The 20,842-nt window shown below is 44.3% G+C and overlaps 1 protein-coding gene across 1 annotated transcript in view; it reads right to left on the bottom strand.

Annotated features, from left to right (window-relative positions):
• The window catches only part of LOC115158912 (cyclic nucleotide-gated cation channel alpha-3-like), a 38,160-nt gene continuing 17,318 nt past the window's right edge, over positions 1–20,842 (bottom strand). Inside the window, exons 4-7 of the mRNA XM_029708335.1 lie at positions 19,616–19,789; positions 14,773–14,874; positions 14,542–14,648; positions 1–1,490 (exon numbers count right to left, since the gene is read on the bottom strand). Coding sequence (XP_029564195.1) covers positions 100–1,490; positions 14,542–14,648; positions 14,773–14,874; positions 19,616–19,789 — 1,774 coding nt within the window. The 3' untranslated portion in view covers positions 1–99. The remainder of the gene's footprint in view (positions 1,491–14,541; positions 14,649–14,772; positions 14,875–19,615; positions 19,790–20,842) is intronic.

The raw sequence follows: 20,842 nt of genomic DNA, 5'->3' as shown, positions 1-20,842 counted from the left end.
TGCTCATCATTAAAAGAGACATTGTTCTCAGAATGTTTCCCTGTCAATATAAAGGTTCAATAGAAAAAGTCTCTGGGTAAATAAGTTGCGTTTGTGGGACTACTGTGTCTTGTTGTCGGCCACCACCTCAGATATATCCTCGGGCCGGACTGACTTGACTGTTGACTCTATGTTGGTGATCCTCTGTTTGATCTTGCTCTGGCTGGATGTGAACTCAGCCATGATCTTGGCTAACTTAGTCTTGATGATTTCAATATTGCTCTCCAACCTTTGGATCTTCTCCTCCGTGTCCTTAGGGTCGGCGCCCGCGTTAGCGACGTCCTCATCGATCATGTTGTCTTTCATCAGCATAGCCTTTCCCTTTTCTTCCAGAGCCTTCTTGGCGTCGGGGTACTCAGTGAGGGCCTCCATGAGATCGTCTTTTGACAGGGCGAAGAGGTCAGAGTAACCTATGCTCCTGATGTTGGCCGTTCTCCTGTTGCCAGCCTTGGAACCCTTGATGCCCAGGATACTAATCTCTCCGAAGTACGCTCCATCGCTGAGCACCACGAACTGCGTCACCCCGTCGTCTGCCACCACAGCCAGCTTCCCTTCCTTAATGATGTACATCTCTCTGCCGATGTCTCCCTTCTTACAGATGTAATCTCCTGGGGAGAACACCTGAGGCTGCAGCTTCAGCACCAATTCAATCAAAAGACCAGCCTCACAGTCCTGGAAGATACGCACCTTCTTCAGGGTGTCCAGATGGACGTTGATGGCGATTTCGGCCTTCAGCTTGTCTGGCAGGTTCTTCAGCACCTCCTTTTCATCGCAGGTCTTCTTCTCCGTCCAGAGGTAGTCAAACCACTTGATGACCCTGACCTCCAGATCCTTGGAGACCTTACGGAACTGCATGTATTGCTTGATGGAGTCGATCTTAGCCTGGAATTCCGCACGGGTTTTGTTCATGTTTGAGATCATGGCGCCAACGTTACCAACGATGGTGGCGAAAATCAGCACACCGATGAGGAAGTCAGCGACCACGAAGAGGTACTCGAAATCTCTAACGGGTGGCGGGGTTTCTCCGATGGTGGTCAGGGTCAGGGTTGACCAATAAAGACAGTAGATGTACTTCCTGGCAAGGCGACCGTGCTCAGGATGACTGATGTTGGGGTACACCCAGGTGTCAGACCCGAACCCGATGGTCTTGGAGATGGCGAAGAAGATGCAGGCGTTCCAGTGGATGATGATCAGGATGTAAAGTACCAGGTTGCTGATTCGGAAAACGTTGGGGAAGCTGGTTCTGGTTTCTGTGCGGTCGAAGAACTCAAAGAGACGGTTCATCTTTGCGAGTCGGTTCAGTCGGAGCTCGGGGTAGTTGAAACCCACTTTCAGAAACAGCAGGTCTGTGGGTATCATTGAAATCATGTCCCATTTGAACTGTGGCGTTGATTTGTATTTGTCTCTAAGCTTCTTGTTGTCTTTCACAAGCAGTCCCTGTTCCAGAAAACCTGTTGAAATAATTCAAGAGACATTAGTGATACCAAATAAGGGACAGTTCTACATTTACTGGGTTAGTTAAACAATTAAACACACTCGGGTACAACACGGTACCCGGGGAAAATCCAGCCTGGCACGTAACACAAAACATGTAACAAAACAATTCCACAAAAAGACATGGAGGAAACAGAGGGAATATATATGTAGTGTGATTAGGGAATGTAAACCAGGTGTGCGGGGAAACAAGACAAAACAAATGGAACAATGACAAGTGGAGCGGCGATGGCTAAAAGACCGGTGACGTCGACCGCCGAACGCCACCCGAACAAGGAGAGGAGCCGACTTCGGGCAGAAGTTGTGACAGTTACAATGTTAAAATCTGATTAGGCTACTTCGAAAGTCTCCTGTAGGCATGCGCACGTTGGGCCAAAATATAATTCCAGCATCATAAAAATGGCATCACATTAACCAGGTTTGCTTTCAACCTTTTTATGCAAATAAAGTACGTTGGGAATTTAATTTTTCACGACATCATGAGAAAGAATGCAGTTTATTAGGCTACAGATGAAATAAATTATGATGAACTTCACAGGGTAGTGAAAGTACATGGTGACGAGCTTGATTTTCCTTTAAAAAAATATTGAGTCTCAGTCAAAAAAATGATCTTGCGTATTTGTCCATAATAATCTCATCATGTACTGTAGTAGGCTATACCCGCACTGTATCTACCAGCTGTTAACTAGAGCGCACATGCCAAGACCAGACTGGGCACATTCACTAAACTTACACAACATTTTAGTGACAAAACCATCAAATGTTACTTAAAACGATAGAGGAAACTAAGTCTAGATTTAACTTTAGCCTGCAGCTTTGATATGTGCAGAGAGAAGGACAGTGTATCATCTAGCCATACTCCCAAGTACTTGTATGAGGTGACGACCTCAAGCTCTAAACCCTCAAAGGAAGTAATCACACCTGTGGGGAGAAGAGCATTCTTCTTACCAAACCACATGACCTTTGTTTTGGAGGTGTTCAGAACAAGGTTAAGGGTAGAGAAAGCTTGTTGGACACTAAAACATCTTTGTTAAATGTTCTTCAACACAAAATCCGGGGAGGGGCCAGCTGAGGATAAGACAATATGATCTGCATATAAATGGATGAGAGAGCTTCCTACTGCCTGAGCTATGTTGTTGATGTAAATTGAGAAGAGCGTGGGGCCTAGGATCGAGCCTTGGGGTACTCCCTTGGTGACAGGCAAGGGCTGAGACAGCAGATGTTCTAACATTATACACTGCACTCTTTGAGAGAGGTAGTTAGAAAACCAGGCCAAAGATCCTTCAGAGACACCAATACTCCTTAGCCGACCCACAAGAATGGAATGGTCTACGATATCAAAAGCTTTGGCCAAGTCAATAGAAATAGCAGCACAGCATTGCTTAGAATCAAGGGCAATGGTGACATCATTGAGGACCTTTAAGGTTGCAGTGACACATCCATAACATGAGAGGAAACTAGATTGCATACCAGAGAGAATACTATAGACATCAAGAAAGCCAGTCAGTTGATTATTGACATGTTTTTCCAACACTTTTGATAAACAGGGAAAAATAGAAATAGGCATATAACAGTTAGGATCAGCGTGATCTCCTCCTTTAAATAAAGGTCGCACCGTGGCTAACTTCCAAGCAATGGGAACCTCCCCAGAGAGGAGAGACAGGTTAAAAAGGTCAGCGATAGGCTTGGCGGTTACAGGGACAGCAACCTTAAAAAAGAAAGGGTTTAAGATGTTTTTTGGGGTCAAGTTTAAGGAGCTCCTTTAGTACCCCGCACTCAGTGACCACCTGCAGGGAGAAACTTTGTTGCGGGGCAGGGGAAAAAGAGGAGAATCCTCTGGGATAGTCGCATTAGAAGGAGTGGGAGATGAGGAAATGTTGGACGGGCAGGGAGGCATGGCTGAGTCAAATAGGAATCTTGACTTAATGAAGTGGTGATTAAAGAGCTCAGCCATGTGCTTCTTGTCAGTAACAACCACGTCATCAACATTAAGGGACATGGGCAGCTGTGAGGAGGAGGGTTTATTCTCCAGATCTTAAACCGTTTTCCAGAATTCTTGGGGTTAGACCCACAAAGAGAGAACCGCTCCTTAAAATAACTACCTTTGGCATTCCGGATAGCCTGAGCGCACTTATTTCTTTGTTTCTCAATTGCCTGAATGCGTCAGCCTGAGTATGCGTGTATCAAGCCTTTAGCCAAATGTAATTCTTGAGGTGGAGTAACTGCAAGATCACGGTTGAACCAGCGGCTGAATCTGTTTTTAATTCTCATTTTCTTTATGGTGGCGTGTTTGTTAACAAAATCACTTAAAGTATCAAAAAAGAAAGTCCAAGCATCTCTGACAGAGGGGGATCAAGCTGATTCTATATCAATTTCTACACCAATTTTTACTGAGCAGCCATTACGAACACAGGCTGTAAAACAGTGATCACTGAGGTCATTACAGAAAACACCAGACTGATACCTATCAGGATTATTTGTGAGGATAACATCAAGGAGAGTAGCCTTTTCTGGGTGTTTGGAGTCATACCGTGTGGGATTGGTAATAATCTGAGAAAGATTTAGGGAGTCCCATTGCTTTAGGACTTGGTCAAGTGGTTTTAGCGTGTCCCAGTTTAGGTCACCTAGCAGGACAAATTTAGACTTAGTGTAAGGGGTCAGGAGAAGGCTTAGGGCAGGTAGGGTACAGGCCGGTGCTGTACCCTACCCAGCAACAGTCAACAAAGAGCTATTTGAAAGTTTAATGCTTAAAACCAGCAAATCAAATTGTTTGGGGACAGACTTGGTGGAGACAACCGAGCATTGAAGGTGATCCTTGGTAAAGATTGCCACTCCACCACCTTTGGAAGATCTGTCTTGCCGAAAAAGGTTATAACCAGAAAGGTTAACGTCAGTATTCAATACACTCTTCCTTAACCACGTCTCAGTAATGACCAACACATCTGGGTTGGAGCTGTGACTACATGTCTCTCTGCTGATAGGAATATAACAGGGTATAATGAGGACTGCATGTCTCTCTGCTGATAGGAATATAACAGGATATAATGAGAACTGCATGTCTCTCTGCTGATAGGAATATAACAGGATATAATGAGGACTGCATGTCTCTCTGCTGATAGGAATATAACAGGATATAATGAGGACTACATGTCTCTCTGCTGATAGGAATATAACAGGATATAATGAGGACTGCATGTCTCTCTGCTGATAGGAATATAACACAATATAATGAGGACTATAACAGGATATAATGAGGACCTCGTGAAATATGTCTTATATGTAATGGACATAAAGACCTGGTCTGGAGATATACGTATCTATTGTAGGTTGTTTTCGAACAAATTGGATCGAAAGGAACTGAGCAGGCTGGGCTGACATGCTTATAGGCTTGCTGGGACTTTATAAACATGAACATGAATTTATAATGTTGTGCTGCTATTATTTCTATTAGTATCATCTATTATTGGTATAATGTTATTTTTGTAAACTGTTTTTCCATGTTATTTAGTTAGATCTCTTAAAAAGCACCCTCATAGATATGCAATAGACCTACGGGGCTTTCAATGTGTTAGTGAAGGGTGACAGTATTGAATTACGGTATCATGGGACTGCCCATATGTCACGTCCTGACCATAGTAAGATATTGTTTTCTATGGTAGAGTAGGTCAGGGCGTGACAGGGGGTGTTTTGTGTTTTTCTATGTTTTCTATTTCTATGTTTGAGTTCTAGGTTTCTATTTCTATGTTGTTGTTTTTTGGGGATGATCTCCAATTAGAGGCAGCTGGTCCTCGTTGTCTCTAATTGGAGATCATATTTAAGTAGGTTTTTTTTCCACCTGTGTTTGTGGGCAGTGGCATTCTGTTTAGTCTCTGTACCTGACAGAACTGTAAGTTGATTGTTTTCCGTTTGTTATTTTGCTTCAGTATTTTGAGTTATAATAAATTATCGTAATGAGCACTCAACACGCTGCGCTTTGGTCCCCTCTATACGACAGCCATTACAGAACTGCCCACCACAACTGGATCAAGCAGCGTGCTCGGGAGGAGATGGATACCTGGTCTCTGAAGGAGAGGAGAGGCTAGAGAGGTTTAACTGGACTTGGGGCCAAGTAATAGACAGATATAGAAGCCTGTCAGGGAAGCACGAGAGGCTACAGAAACCCAATAAAAAAAAATTGGGAGGGGGCAGATGGAGCAGTCGGTGGAGCCGAGGAGCAAACCAGAGCCAATCCGGGAGAAGAGGGAACATTTGGAGAAGGGAGAAATGGGAGAGTTATTGAGTTGGTGGAGGACGCACAAGTTTTTCCCGAAGGAACGTGTTGTCAGTTTGGGGCCACTTGAGTCAGCTCCCCGTACTCATCCTGAGAAGTGTGTGGAAGTTCCGGAACAAGTGATACCGGCGATACACACCAGGTCTCCAGTACGTCTCAACAGCCCAGTATGTCCTGTGCCTCCTCTCCGCACTCGCCCTGAGGTGCATGTTACCAGTCTGGCACCACCTATGCCAGTCCCACGCATCAGACCTCCAGTGCGCATACCCAGCCCAGAGCCTCCAGCGACACTCCCCAGTCCGGAGCCTCCAGCAATGATCTACAGTCCGGTTCTTTCGACGACGATCCACGGTCCGGTGGTAATAAAGCAGACGGATCAGCGGGTGGAGCGGGGATTACGCCCCAAACCAGAGCCGCCTCCTCTGCTGGAGGTTATGTGGACTGCATTTGAGCCGCCATAGATCGGAGTTACCCACCCAACCCTCCCTTTTGTTTTTTGTTGTGTATGTTTAGTGGCATTCGGAGTCTGCACCTTTGGGGGGGGGTACTGTCACGTCCTGACCATAGTAAGATATTGTTTTCTATGGTAGAGTAGGTCAGGGCGTGACAGGGGGTGTTTTGTGTTTTTCTATGTTTTGTAATTCTGTTTAAGTTCTAGGTTTCTATTTCTGTTGTTTTTTTGGGATGATCTCCAATTAGAGGCAGCTGGTCCTCATTGTCTCTAATTGGAGATCATATTTAAGTAGGGGATTTTTCCACCTGTGTTTGTGGGCAGTGGCATTCTGTTTAGTCTCTGTACCTGACAGAACTGTAAGTTGATTGTTTTCCATTTGTTATTTTGCTTCAGTATTTTGAGTTATAATAAATGATCATAATGAGCACTCAACACGCTGCGCTTTGGTCCCCTCTATACGACAGCCGTTACGCCATATTTCCCTCTGGCCTAAGCCAATCGGCGGCCAAGGGCTTGCCTTAGGACGCAAAGGTGCGTCATGAGTCAGGGAGATGGTCTGATGGTCTTACTGACAATAGACCTAGATATGGGGGTATAATATGCAGGAGAACGATCGCCTTATGACGAGGATAGCTGTGCTGCAAGCCCAGCTTCAGACGCAATCGTTAGGCAAGGGTAATTTCAGTGTAGCAAAGGATGAAACGGCATCTGTGCCACCAGTAAGTACAGATAGTAACGTTAGTATAAACCCCCTCGCACGGTCCCCGCAGCCGGATAACTTTCTCATGGCTTCTGGAAGGAAACGCTGTAGGAATGCTCAACCGGTGTCGCTCAATCAGCCGACAGAAACTTTCAACCGGTTCTCCCCATTAAACAGCGAGTCGGAGTCAGAGGCCGAGCCTTCTCTGGTCTCTCCTCCTCCCGTTACGGGGTCTGAGCCTTCTCTGGTCTCTCCTCCACCCGTTACGGGGTCAGAGCCTTCTCTGGTCTCTACTCCCCCCGTTACGGGGTCAGAGCCTTCTCTGGTCTCTACTCCTCCCGCTACGGGGTCTGAGCCTTCTCTGGTCTCTCCTCCTCCCGTTACGGGGTCTGAGCCTTCTCTGGTCTCTACTCCTCCCGTTACGGGGTCTGAGATGCCGAAGCCTCCCACCATTAGCTCTGACAAATTGAAAACCCTATTGGCTACTCCATTACCCGCAGTATTAGACTTAAAACAAATCATCCAGCGATCATACACTGTTTACCAGGGGGCATTGCTACCGATGTTAAGGCTAATCTGAAGATGGTGCTGGCTAAAGCTAAAACTGGCAAGTGTAGAGAGTATAGAGATATTGCTATCCACGTCGGCACCAACGATGTTAGGATGAAACAGTCAGAGGTCACCAAGCGCAACATAGCTTCAGCGTGTAAATCAGCTAGAAAGATATGTTTGCATCGAGTAATTGTCTCTGGCCCCCTCCCAGTTAGGGGGAGTGATGAGCTCTACAGCAGAGAGTCTCTGGCCCCCTCCCAGTTAGGGGGAGTGATGAGCTCTACAGCAGAGAGTCTCTGGCCCCCTCCCAGTTAGGGGGAGTGATGAGCTCTACAGCAGAGAGTCTCTGGCCCCCTCGCAGTTAGGGGGAGTGATGAGCTCTACAACAGAGTCTCTGGCCCCCTCCCAGTTAGGGGGAGCGATGAGCTCTACAGCAGAGAGTCTCTGGCCCCCTCCCAGTTAGGGGGAGTGATGAGCTCTACAGCAGAGAGTCTCTGGCCCCCTCCCAGTTAGGGGGAGTGATGAGCTCTACAGCAGAGAGTCTCTGGCCCCCTCCCAGTTAAGGGGAGTGATGAGCTCTACAGCAGAGTCTCACAACTCAATCGCTGGTTGAAAACTGTTTTCTGCCCCTCCCAAAAGATAGAATTTGTAGAAAATTGGCCCTCTTTCTGGGACCTAGCCTGGCCTGCTGAGGAGTGATGGACTCCATCCTAGCTGGAGGGGTGCTCTCATCTTATCTACGAACATAGACAGGGCTCTAACTCCCCTAGCTCCACAATGAGATAGGGTGCAGGCCAGGCAGCAGGCTGTTAGCCAGCCTGCCAGCTTAGTGGAGTCTGCCACTAGCACAGTCAGTGTAGTCAGCTCAGCCTTCCCCATTGAGACCGTGTCTGTGCCTCGATCTAGGTTGGGCAAAACTAAACATGGCGTTGTTCGTCTTAGTAATCTCACTAGTATAAAGACCTCCTCCATTTCTGTCATTATTAAAAGAGATTGTAAAATCTCACATCTCAAAATAGGGCTACTTAATGTTAGATCCCTCACTTCCAAGGCAGTCCCTCTTCTCCTGGTTACACTAGTGACCAAATCCCCCGCGCATCCCGCAAAGGCGGAGGTGTTGCTAACATTTTCGATAGCAAATTTCAATTTGCAAAAAAAATAAAAGACTTGTGTTTTCGTCTTTTGAGCTTCTAGTCATGAAATCTATGCAGCCTACTCAATCACTTTTATTGCTACTGTTTACAGGCCTCCTGGGCCATATGCAGTGTTCCTCACTGAGTTCCCTGATTTCCTATCAGATCTTGTAGTCATGGCAGATAATATTCACATTTTTGGTGACTTTAATATTCACATGGAAAAGTCCACAGACCCACTCCAAAAGGCTTTCGGAGCCATCATCGTCTCAGTGGGTTTTGTCCAACATGTCTCCGGAACTACTCACTGCCACAGTCATACTCTGGACCTAGTTTTGTCCCGTTGAATAAATGTTGTGGATCCTTGCGTAATATCCTAGATGCAGACGCACCCCTAAAAACCAAAAAACATTTGTCATAAGAAACTAGCTCCCTGGTATACAGAAAATACCCGAGCTCTGAAGCAAGCTTCCAGAAAATTGGAACGGAAATGGAGCTATACGAAACTGGAAGTCTTCCGACTAGCTTGGAAAGACAGTACCGTGCAGTATCGAAGAGCCCTCACTGCTGCACGATCATCCTATTTTTCCAACTTAATTGAGGAAAATGCGAACAATCCCAAAAATGTCGCTAAGCTAACTAAAAAGCAGAATTCCCCAAGAGAGGATGGCTTTCACATCAGCAGTGATAAATTCATTAACTTTTTTGATGAAAAGATCATGATAATTAGAAAGCAAATTATGGACTCCTCTTTAAATCTGTGTATTTCTTCAAAGTTCAGTTGTCCTGAGTCTGCACAACTCTGCCAGGACCTAGGATCAAGGGAGACACTCAAGTTTTTTAATACTATATCTCTTGACACTGATGAAAGTAGTCATGGCCTCTAAACCTTCAAGCTGCATACTGAACCCTATTCAAACTAAACTACTGAAAGAGCTGCTTCCTGTGCTCAGCCCTCCTATGTTGAACATAATAAACGGCTCTCTATCCACCGGATGTGGACCAAACTCACTAAAAGTGGCAGTAATAAAGCCTCTCTTGAAAAAGCCAAACCTTGACCCAGAAAATATAAAAAACTATCGGCCTATATCGAATCTTCCATTCCTCTCAAAAAAAATTGAAAAAGCTGTTGCGCAGCATCTCCCTGCCTTCCTGAAGACAAACAATGTTTGTCGAAATGCTTCAGTCTAGTTTTAGACCTAATCATAGCACTGAGAATGCACTTGTGAAGGTGGTAAATTACCTTTCAATGGCGTCAGACCGAGGCTCTGCATTTGTCCTCGTGCTCCTAGACCTTAGTGCTGCTTATGATACCATCGATCACCACATTCTGAAAATGTTCTACTTTTAAACTCACGCAAAAGTTCTAGATCCCAAAAAACAAAGAGATCTTCTTTTGAATCTGACAATTATTCTTGATGGTTGTACAGTCGTCTCAAATAAAACTGTGAAGGACCTCGGCGTTACTCTGGACCCTGATCTCTCTTTTGACGAACATATCAAGATTGTTTCAAGGACAGCTTTTTTCCATCTACGTAACATTGCAAAAATCAGAACATTTCTGTCCAGAAATGATGCAGAAAAATGTATCCATGCTTTTGTCACTTCTATTTTGGACTACTACAATGCTCTACTTTCCGGCTACCTGGATAAAGCACTAAATAAACTTCAGTTAGTGCTAAATACGGCTGCTAGAATCCTGACTAGAACCAATAAATTATTATATTACTCCAGTGCTAACCTCTCTACACTGGCTTCCTGTTAAGGTAGGGCTGATTTCAAGGTTTTACTGCTTACCTACAAAGCATTACATGGGCTTGCTCCTTCCCATCTTTCCTATTTGGTCCTGCCGTACATACCTACATGTACGCTACGGTCACAAGACGCAGGTCTCCTTACTGTCCCTAGAATTTCTAAGCAAACAGCTGGAGGCAGGGCTTTCTCCTATAGAGCTCCATTTATATGGAATGGTCTGCCTGTCCATGTGAGAGACGCAGACTCGGTCTCAACCTTTAAGTCTTTACTGAAGACTCATCTCTTCAGTAGGTCCTATGATTGAGTGTAGTCTGGCCCAGGTGTGTGAAGGTAAACATAAAGGCACTGGAGCAACGAACCACCCTTGCTGTCTCTGCCTGGCTGGTTCCCCTCTTTCCACTGGGATTCTCTGCCTCTAACCCTTTTACAGGGGCTGAGTCACTGACTTACTGGTGTTCTTCCATGCCGTCCATGGGAGGGGTGCGTCACTTGAGTAGGTTGAGTCACTGACGTGGTCTTCCCGTTCCAGTTGGCGCCCCCCCTTGGGTTGTACCATGGGGGAGATCTTCATTGGCTATACTCGGCCTTGTCTCAGGATAGTAAGTTGGTGGTTGGAGTTATCCCTCTAGTTGTGTGGGGGCTGTGCTTTGGCAAAGTGGGCGGGATTATATCCTGCCTGTTTGGCCTTGTCTGGGGGAATCGTCGGATGGGCCACATTGTCTCCCGACCCCTCCTGTCTCAAGCGGCAGTATTTATGCTGCAATAGTTTGTGTCGGGGTGCTAGGTTCAGTCTGTTATATCTGGAGTATTTCTCCTGTCTTTTCCGGTGTCCTGTGTAATTTTAAGTATGCTCCCTCTAATTCTCTCTCTCCCTCCCCTCCCGGAGGACCTGAGCCCTGGGACCATGCCTCAGGACGACCTGGCCTGATGACTTGCTGTCCCCAGTCCACCTGGATGTGCTGTTGCTCCAGTTTCAACTGGTCTGCCTGCGGCTATGGAACCCTGACCTGTTCACCAGACATGCTACCTTGTCCCCGACCTGCTGTTTTTGACTCTCTCTACCGCACCTGCTGTCTCCAATTCTGAATGATCCTGAGGTGCTGACCTGTTGCACCCTCTACAACCACTGTGATTATTATTATTTGACCCTGATGGTCATCTATGAACGTTTAAACATCGCGGCCATGTACTGCTATAATCTCCACCCGGCACAGCCAGAAGAGGACTGGCCACCCCTCATAGCCTGGTTCCTCTCTAGGTTTCCTCTCAGAGCCAGTTTCCTCTCTGTTTCTTCCTAGGTTCCTTCCTTCCTAGGGAGTTTTGCCTAGCCACCGTGCTTCTACACCTGCATTGCTTGCTGTTTGGGGTTTTAGGCTGGGTTTCTGTACAGCACTTTGTGACATCAGCTGATGTAAAAAGGGCTTTATAAATACATTTGATTGAATTTGATTGATATTATCTATCCTGTTGCCTAGTCACATTTATCCTTACCTATACAGTGCATTCAGAAAGTATTTAGACCCCTTGACTCTTTCCACATTGTTACATTACAGCCTTATTCTAAAATGGATTAAAACAAATAATAATTTCCCTCATCAATCTACACAAAATACCACATAATAACAAAGCAAAAACATGTTTTTAGAAAATGTACCGTTTACTCAGTGCTTGGTTGAAGCACTTTTGGCAGCGATTACAGCCTTGAGTCTTCTTGGGTATGACGCTAAAAGTTTGGCACACCTGTATTTGGGGAGTTTCTCCCATTCTTCTCTGCAGATCCTCTCAAGCTCTGTCGGGTTGGATGGGGAGCGTCGCTGCATAGCTATTTTCAGTTTTCTCCAGAGATGTTCGATCGGGTTCAAGTCCGGGCTCTGGCTGGGCCACTCAAGGACAATCAGAGACTTGTCCTGAAGCCACTCCTGCATTGTCTTGGCTGTGTGCTTAGGGTCGTTGTCCTGTTGGAGCATGAACCTTTGCCCCAGTCTGAGGTCCTAATTGCTCTGGAGCAGGTTTTCATCAAGGATCTCTCTGTACTTTGCTCCGTTCATCTTTCCATTGATCCTGACTAGTCTCCCAGTCCCTGCCACTTAAAAACATCTTCACACCATGATGCTGCCACCACCATGCTTCACCATAGGGATGGTGCCAGGTTTCCTCCAGACGTGATGCTTGGCATTCAGGCCAAAGAGTTCAATCTTGGTTTCATCAGACCAGAGAATCTTGTTTTTCATTGTCTGAAAGTCCTTAGGTGCCTTTTGGCAAACTCCAAGCGGGCTGTCATGTGCCTTTTACTGAGGAGTGGCTTCCGTCCAGCCAGTCTACCATAAAGGCCTGATTGGTGGAGTGCTGCAGAGATGGTTGTCCTTCTGGAAGGTTCTCCCATCTCCACAGAGGAACTCTGGAGCTCTCTTAGAGTGACCATCGGGTTCTTGGTCACCTCCCTCAGCAAGGCCCTTCTCCCCCGATTGCTCAGTTTGGACGGGCGGCCAGCTCTAGGAAGAGTCTTGGTGGTTCCAAACTTCTTCCATTTAAGAATGATGGAGGCGACTTTGTTCTTGGGGACCTTCAATGCTGCAGAATGATTATGTCTCAGAGCTCTACAAACAATTCTTGCAACCTCATGGCTTGGTTTTTGCTCTGACATGCACTGTCAACTGTGGGACCTTATATAGACAAGTGTGTGCCTTTCTAAATCATGGTCAATCAATTTAATTTACCACAGGTGGACTCCAATCAAGTTGTACAAACATCTCAAGGATGATCAATGGAAACAGGATGCACCTGAGCTCAATTTCGAGTCTCATAACAAAGGTTCTGAATACTCATGTAAATTAGGTATTTCTGGGGGGTTTTTTTCTCCAAATATGCAAACATTTCCACAAACCTGTTTTTGCTTTCTTATTATGTAAGTATTGTGTGTAGATTGACAAGGGGAAAACCTTATTTTATCCATTTTAGAATAAGGCTGTAACGTAACAAAATGTGGGAAAAGTCAAGGGGTCTGAATATTTTATGAATGCACTGTATGTACATACTGTATTTACCTCATACCCTGCACATTGACTCGGTACTGGTACCCCGTGTATATAGTTATTGTTACTCATTTTGTATTCATTTCTCATATTATTATTTTTCTATTATTGTGTGTTCTTGGGAAGGGCATGTAAGTATTTCACTGTTAGTCTACACCTGTTGTTTACCAAGCATGTGACAAATAAAACATTGAATAACATTTTTCAGTGCCACGCCTCACTTCCTTGACAAATCACAATTGATCAAATTTCAGTTGAAGAACCTCAGCTGTTCTAGACCTGACAATGTGTCTGAGTAGTAGAACCATAAAACCTCATCTATTCTAGAATGTGTCTGAGTAGTAGAACCTCACATGTTCTAGAATGTGTCTGAGTAGTAGAACCTCACATGTTCTAGAATGAGTCTGAGTAGTAGAACCTCACATGTTCTAGAATGTGTCTGAGTAGTAGAACCTCACCTGTTCTAGAATGTTTGAGTAGGAGAACCATATAATCTCACCTGTTCTAGACTGTCTGAGTAGTAGAACCATAGAACCTCACCTGTTATATAATGTTTGAGTAGCTGAACCATAGAACCTCACTTGTTCTATAATGTCTGAGTAGTAGAACCATATAACCTCACCTGTTCTAGACTGTCTGAGCAGTAGAACCATAGAACCTCACCTGTTCTAGACTGTCTGAGCAGTAGAACCATAGAACCTCACCTGTTCTAGACTGTCTGAGTAGTAGAACCATATAACCTCACCTGTTCTAGACTGTCTGAGTAGTATAACCATAGAACCTCACCTGTTCTAGGCTGTCTGAGTAGTAGAACCATATAACCTCACCTGTTCTAGACTGTCTGAGTAGTAGAACCATAGAACCTCACCTGTTCTAGACTGTCTGAGTAGTAGAACCATATAACCTCACCTGTTCTAGACTGTCTGAGTAGTAGAACCATAGAACCTCACCTGTTCTAGACTGTCTGAGTAGTAGAACCATAGAACCTCACCTATTCTAGAATGTCTGAGTAGTAGAACCATAGAACCTCACCTGTTCTAGACTGTGAGTAGTAGAACCATAGAACCTCACCTATTCTAGAATGTCTGAGTAGTAGAACCATAGAACCTCACCTGTTCTAGACCTGACGAATGTGTCTGTGTAGTAGATTAAGTCTGAGGTGTAGTCCAGGACAATCCACAGAGTCGTGTACGTGCTCTGGAGTTCATTAAAACATGCCCTGTGGGACGACAAATAGTCAAACAACCAATATACAACATTAAACAATAAACACAAACAAATATTCAGCAACAAAAATATATGAGCTTAAATGAAGAAGTGAACTGTACTGTATGAGAACAGACCTGGTCACTAGCATCATCAGGTTGTAGAAGCAGGGTGCTGCGATGATGGTCAGCCATCTGTAGTAATGATCTGCTGATGGGTCCATGATCCAAATCTCTTTCCTGAAACATGACTTCGGATTCATTTTTAAGCAAACTTTTAAAAAATATTTCTCACAGATTGTTCAGTCATCACAAAAGAGCTAGTATTTAATTATGATCAAGTAACGAAATTACCACCATCTTCATTACAATGAACACATTGTTAAATGTGTGTGTTTTGACATTGTACATTCAATGGCCGCAATGGTGCCAAAACCCTGGAATTGGTAGTGCAAAGGTTACCCTTTTCTCCTGCGTGTGTTCTTACCGACACCCACATAGTGTTACTCTCCCACCCATCCTACCAGAATAGAGATATTTTTCATGTTAATGAAAACGGGGGACCAGAACGGAAAAAATAAAAAATAAGTATGAAATGTATGCATTCACTACTGTAAGTCGCTCTGGATAAGAGCGTCTGCTAAATGACTAAAAATGTAAAATGTAAATGATGCCAGGTGTGCCTTTTCCTTCACATCTTGGGGCAGGCTGCCATTTGGACTACCATCCAATTTATGGGAGCTCCTCCTTGTCCTTCACATCTTGGGGCAGACTACCTTATGGACTACCATCACACTTACAGGAACTACAGTGAGGGAAAAAAGTATTTGATCCCCTGCTGATTTTGTACGTTTGCCCACTGACAAAGAAATGATCAGTCTATAATTTTAATGGTAGGTTTATTTGAACAGTGAGAGACAAAATAACAACAACAAAAAATCCAGAAAAACGCATCTCAAAAATGTTATAAATTGATTAGCATTTTAAAGAGGGAAATAAGTATTTATTTAATAAATAAATAAAGAATAAAGAAGACTGGAGGCTGTAATCGCTGCCAAAGGTGCTTCAACAAAGTACTGAGTAAAGGTTCTGAATACTTATGTAAAAATGCCTAAAAACCTGTTTTTGCTTTATCATTATGGGGTATTGTGATGTCATTATGGGGTATTGTGATGTCATTATGGGGTATTGTGTGTAGATTGATGAGGAAATAAAACTATTTAATCAATTTAATAATTAGGCTGTAACATAACCAAATGTGTAAAAGTCAAGGGGTCTGAATACTTTCTGAATGCTCTGTATATGTGCAATTGATAGACGCACACAAACACATTTAAAAACATTAACATGTAGTGTATGTAAATTGTAAAGCATTTTGTCTCTAATGTCTTTTTCGTTATGTGTCGGACCACAGTAAGACTAGCTGTTGCCATTGGCGTCGACAAATGGGGATCGTAATAAATCCAAATCAAACTGTTGCCACAAAGTTAGAAGCACAGAATCATCTAGAATGTCATTGTATGCTGTAGCGTTAAGATTTTCTTTCACTGGAACTAAGGGGCCTAGCCTAGACTCATGTTAAACAGCCCCAGACCATTATTCCTCCTCCACCAAACTTTACAGTTGGCACTATGCACTGGGGCAGGTATCGCTCTCCTGGCATCCGCCAAACCCAGATTCGTCCGTCGGACTACCAGATGGTGAAGAGTGATTCATCACTCCAGAGAACACGTTTCCACTGCTCCAGAGTCCAATGGCAGGGAGCTTTACACAACTCCAGCCAACGCTTGGCATTGCGCATGGTGATCTTAGGTTTGTGTGCGGCTGCTCGGCCGTGGAAACCCATTTCATGAAGCTACCTACGAACAGTTCTTGTGCTGACGTTGCTTCCAGAGGCAGTTTGGAACTCGGTAGTGTTGCAACCGATGGACAGATGATTTTTACGCGATACGCGCTTCAGCACTCGGCGGTCCTGTTCTGTGAGCCTGTGCGGCCTACCACTTTGCGGCTGAGCCGTTGTTGCACCTAGATGTTTTCACTTCCCAATAACAGCACTTACAGTTGACCGGGGCAGCTCTAGCAGGGCAGAAATTTGACAAACTGACTTGTTGGAAAGGTGGCATCTTATGACGGTGCCATGATGAAGGCCACTGAGCTCTAAAGTAAGGCCATTCTAATGCCAATGTTTGTCTATGGAGATTGCATGGCTGTGTGCTTGAGTTTATAAACCTGTCAGCCAAATTGACTCATTTGAAGGGGTGTCCACATACAGTGCTATTCTATATGTAGTGTATATTTTGGTCATGTAGTGTATATTTTGGTCATATAGTGTATATTTTGGTCATGTAGTGTATATTTTGGTCATATAGTGTATATTCTGGTCATGTAGTGTACATGTAATGTATATTTTGGTCATGTAGTGTATATTTTGGTCATATAGTGTATATTTTGGTCATGTAGTGTATATTCTGGTCATGTAGTGTCAGCTGAAATATGGAAGTGCAGGTTAAACAACAGCCCTGCAGGTGGCAGCACCACTCCTGTTTATGTTCACCATACAGTTCACTCCTCACGAGTCTAACGTCAACTTCATATTTACATAATATGAAACAGTATAGTTCAACCATTCACCCGCCTTAGCTCAGCTCACTGGTCACCCGTAGCACGCGCTCCAGCAGGTATATTTCACTGGTCACCCCCAAAAGCCAATTCCTCCTTTGGCTGCCTTTCCTTCCAGTTCTCTGCTGCCAATGACTGGAACAAATTACAAGAATCACTGAAGCTGGAGACTCATATCTCCCTCACTAACTTTAAGAGTCAGCTGTCAGAGCAGCTTACAGATCATTGCACCTGTACATAGCCCATCTGTAAATAGCCCACCTGTACATAGGCCATCTGTAAATAGCCCACCTGTACATAGGCCATCTGTAAATAGCCCACCTGTACATAGCCCATCTGTACATAGCCCACCTGTAAATAGCCCACCTGTACATAGCCCATCTGTAAATAGCCCATCTGTAAATAGCCCACCTGTACATAGCCCATCTGTAAATAGCCCACCTGTACATAGCCCATCTGTAAATAGCCCACCTGTACATAGCCCATCTGTAAATAGCCCATCTGTAAATAGCCCATCTGTAAATAGCCCATCTGTAAATAGCCCATCTCTAAATAGCCCATCTCTAAATAGCCCACCTGTAAATAGCCCATCTGTAAATAGCCCATCTGTAAATAGCCCATCTGTAAATAGCCCATCTCTAAATAGCCCATCTCTAAATAGCCCACCTAACTACCTCATCCCCATATTGTTATTTCTTTTTGTTGCTCCTTTGAACCCCAGTATCTCTACTTGCACATTCATCTTCTGCACATCTATCACTCCAGTGTTTAATTGCTAAATTGTAATTACTTCGCCACTACGGGCTATTTATTGCCTTACCTCCCTAATCGTACCTAATTTGCACACACTGTATATAGATTTTTCTGTTGTGTTATTGACTGTACGTTTATTTATTCCATGTGTAACTCTGGCAAAATAGGTATCGTAGCCCAAGGAGTGGCTGATGGACCTCTTCAGCTAGCCGGGGGCTGGGCCTAGCACGAGGCTAGTTCCAGTCTAACTGGTCCTTGTTTCGGGACAGAGACGTTAGCCAGAGGGGTAGCCACTCGGATAGCAGCTAGCTAGCTGCGATGATCCAGGTGAAAAGGTTCAGAGCTTGCAGTAGGAATCCGGAGATGGAGAAAGAGCAGTCCGGTATGATCTGGGTTGAATCGCACTGTGCAGACTGGCAGGAGTTGACCTGGCTAAAGGTTAGCTGATGACCGCTAGCCGTGGCTAACTGACTATTAGCTAGTAGCTAGTTAGCTGGCTAGCTTCTGATGGGGGTTCCGGTTCTAAAGTATAGAAAATAGCAGATCCATAACACATTGGGTGAGGTGGGTTGCAGGAGAATATGTTGAAATTGAAGTTGAAATATTTTTTTTTAAATGAAGACCTCCAAGAATTCCAGTATAAACTAGTATCGGAGGCTACTCTCTACTTTCTCTCTATAGAGCTACCTCTAGTCTAGTTCCACTTTCTCATCTTCAAGTTCCACTTTCTCATCTTCTAGTTCCACTTTCTCATCTTCTAGTTCCACTTTCACATCTTCTAGTTCCACTTTCACATCTTCTAGTTCCACTTTCACATCTTCTAGTTCCACTTTCTCATCTTCTAGTTCCACTTTCACATCTTCTAGTTCCACTTTCTCATCTTCTAGTTCCACTTACTCATCTGTGCTGTTGCAGTTGTTCATATTGTACATAGCCAGATGCCACTGACTGACTTGGCTTGAGAGGGAGATATAGGGACAGGTTGGCAGGGTTAATTGTGGTACTGACTTGGCTTGAGGAGGGACCGCTATTTACCTCATTATGGCTCAAATTTAGCATAATTTAATCCAAATTTAACATGATTTAATCCACATTTTGCATAATTTAATCCAAATTTAACATGATTTAATCCAAATTGAGCATAATTTAATCCATATTTAACATGAATTAATCCAAATTTTGCATAATTTAATCCAAATTTAACATGATTTAATCCAAATTAAGCATAATTTAATCCAAATTTAACATGACTTAATCCAGTATGCTGAGATGATGTATTAGAAGGTTTCTGTGTCATTTTAAGATATTAAATCCCAGGTCTATGAAAGGATATTCCAAGTTACAACTTTTAGGTTTGTTTTCATTGAACCGTTTTTTTTATACAGGTTAGACCCACTGAGATCAGAACATCTCTTTTGAAAGAAGACAACGTTTTTCATTGAGCAATGTGAATTTTCCCCAAAATCCCAAATTTGCCATAAATAACAGGTTTGGTTCCAAGATTCCCAGAATAAGGAGGAAATCCAGACTTCCTCCAATTGGGATTTCTGCAAAAATCAGGGAATTTTCCAACCCCAGTTGACCATCCCCATCTCTAGTCCAGACTTACTTCCTCTTGCGGACTCTGTCGGGGTATCCCAGTGACTGTGCGTTGCTCTCTCTGCTGGAGGCCTCTTTGAGCTCAGGGCCCCTGAAGCGCTCCAGGAAGGAGTCCGGTCTCTCCACCTCGTGGTGCATCTTGTGAGAGGCCCAGGTCCGCAGCATGAACAGGAAGTGAGAGAGCCTAGACAATCAGCGAAAACAAAACACTCTCTGTCTGGTTGTCTGGACTGGGTTATATTATAGCTGCCAGGTTGTCTGGACTGGGTTATATTATAGCTGCCAGGTTGTCTGGACTGGGTTATATTATAGCTGCCAGGTTGTCTGGACTGGGTTATATTATAGCTGCCAGGTTGTCTGGACTGGGTTATATTATAGCTGCCAGGTTGTCTGGACTGGGTTATATTATAGCTGCCAGGTTGTCTGGACTGGGTTATATTATAGCTGCCAGGTTGTCTGGACTGGGTTATATTATAGCTGCCAGGTTCTATGGACTGGGTTATATTATAGCTGCCAGGTTGTCTGGACTGGGTTATATTATAGCTGCCAGGTTGTCTGGACTGGGTTATATTATAGCTGCCAGGTTGTCTGGACTGGGTTATATTATAGCTGCCAGGTTGTCTGGACTGGGTTATATTATAGCTGCCAGGTTGTCTGGACTGGGTTATATTATAGCTGCCAGGTTGTCTGACTGGGTTATATTATAGCTGCCAGGTTGTCTGGACTGGGTTATATTATAGCTGCCAGGTTGTCTGGACTGGGTTATATTATAGCTGCCAGGTTGTCTGGACTGGGTTATATTATAGCTGCCAGGTTGTCTGGACTGGGTTATATTATAGCTGCCAGGTTGTCTGGACTGGGTTATATTATAGCTGCCAGGTTGTCTGGACTGGGTTATATTATAGCTGCCAGGTTGTCTGGACTGGGTTATATTATAGCTGCCAGGTTGTCTGGACTGGGTTATATTATAGCTGCCAGGTTGTCTGGACTGGGTTATATTATAGCTGCCAGGTTGTCTGGACTGGGTTATATTATAGCTGCCAGGTTGTCTGGACTGGGTTATATTATAGCTGCCAGGTTGTCTGGACTGGGTTATATTATAGCTGCCAGGTTGTCTGGACTGGGTTATATTATAGCTGCCAGGTTGTCTGGACTGGGTTATATTATAGCTGCCAGGTTGTCTGGACTGGGTTATATTATAGCTGCCAGGTTGTCTGGACTGGGTTATATTATAGCT

Source organism: Salmo trutta, chromosome 22 (genome assembly GCF_901001165.1).
Source record: "Salmo trutta chromosome 22, fSalTru1.1, whole genome shotgun sequence".
In the NCBI taxonomy this organism is placed as follows: Eukaryota; Metazoa; Chordata; class Actinopteri; order Salmoniformes; family Salmonidae; genus Salmo; species Salmo trutta.
Note: the sequence above shows the minus strand (reverse complement) of the source record. Positions and strands in the feature narration are given on the sequence as shown.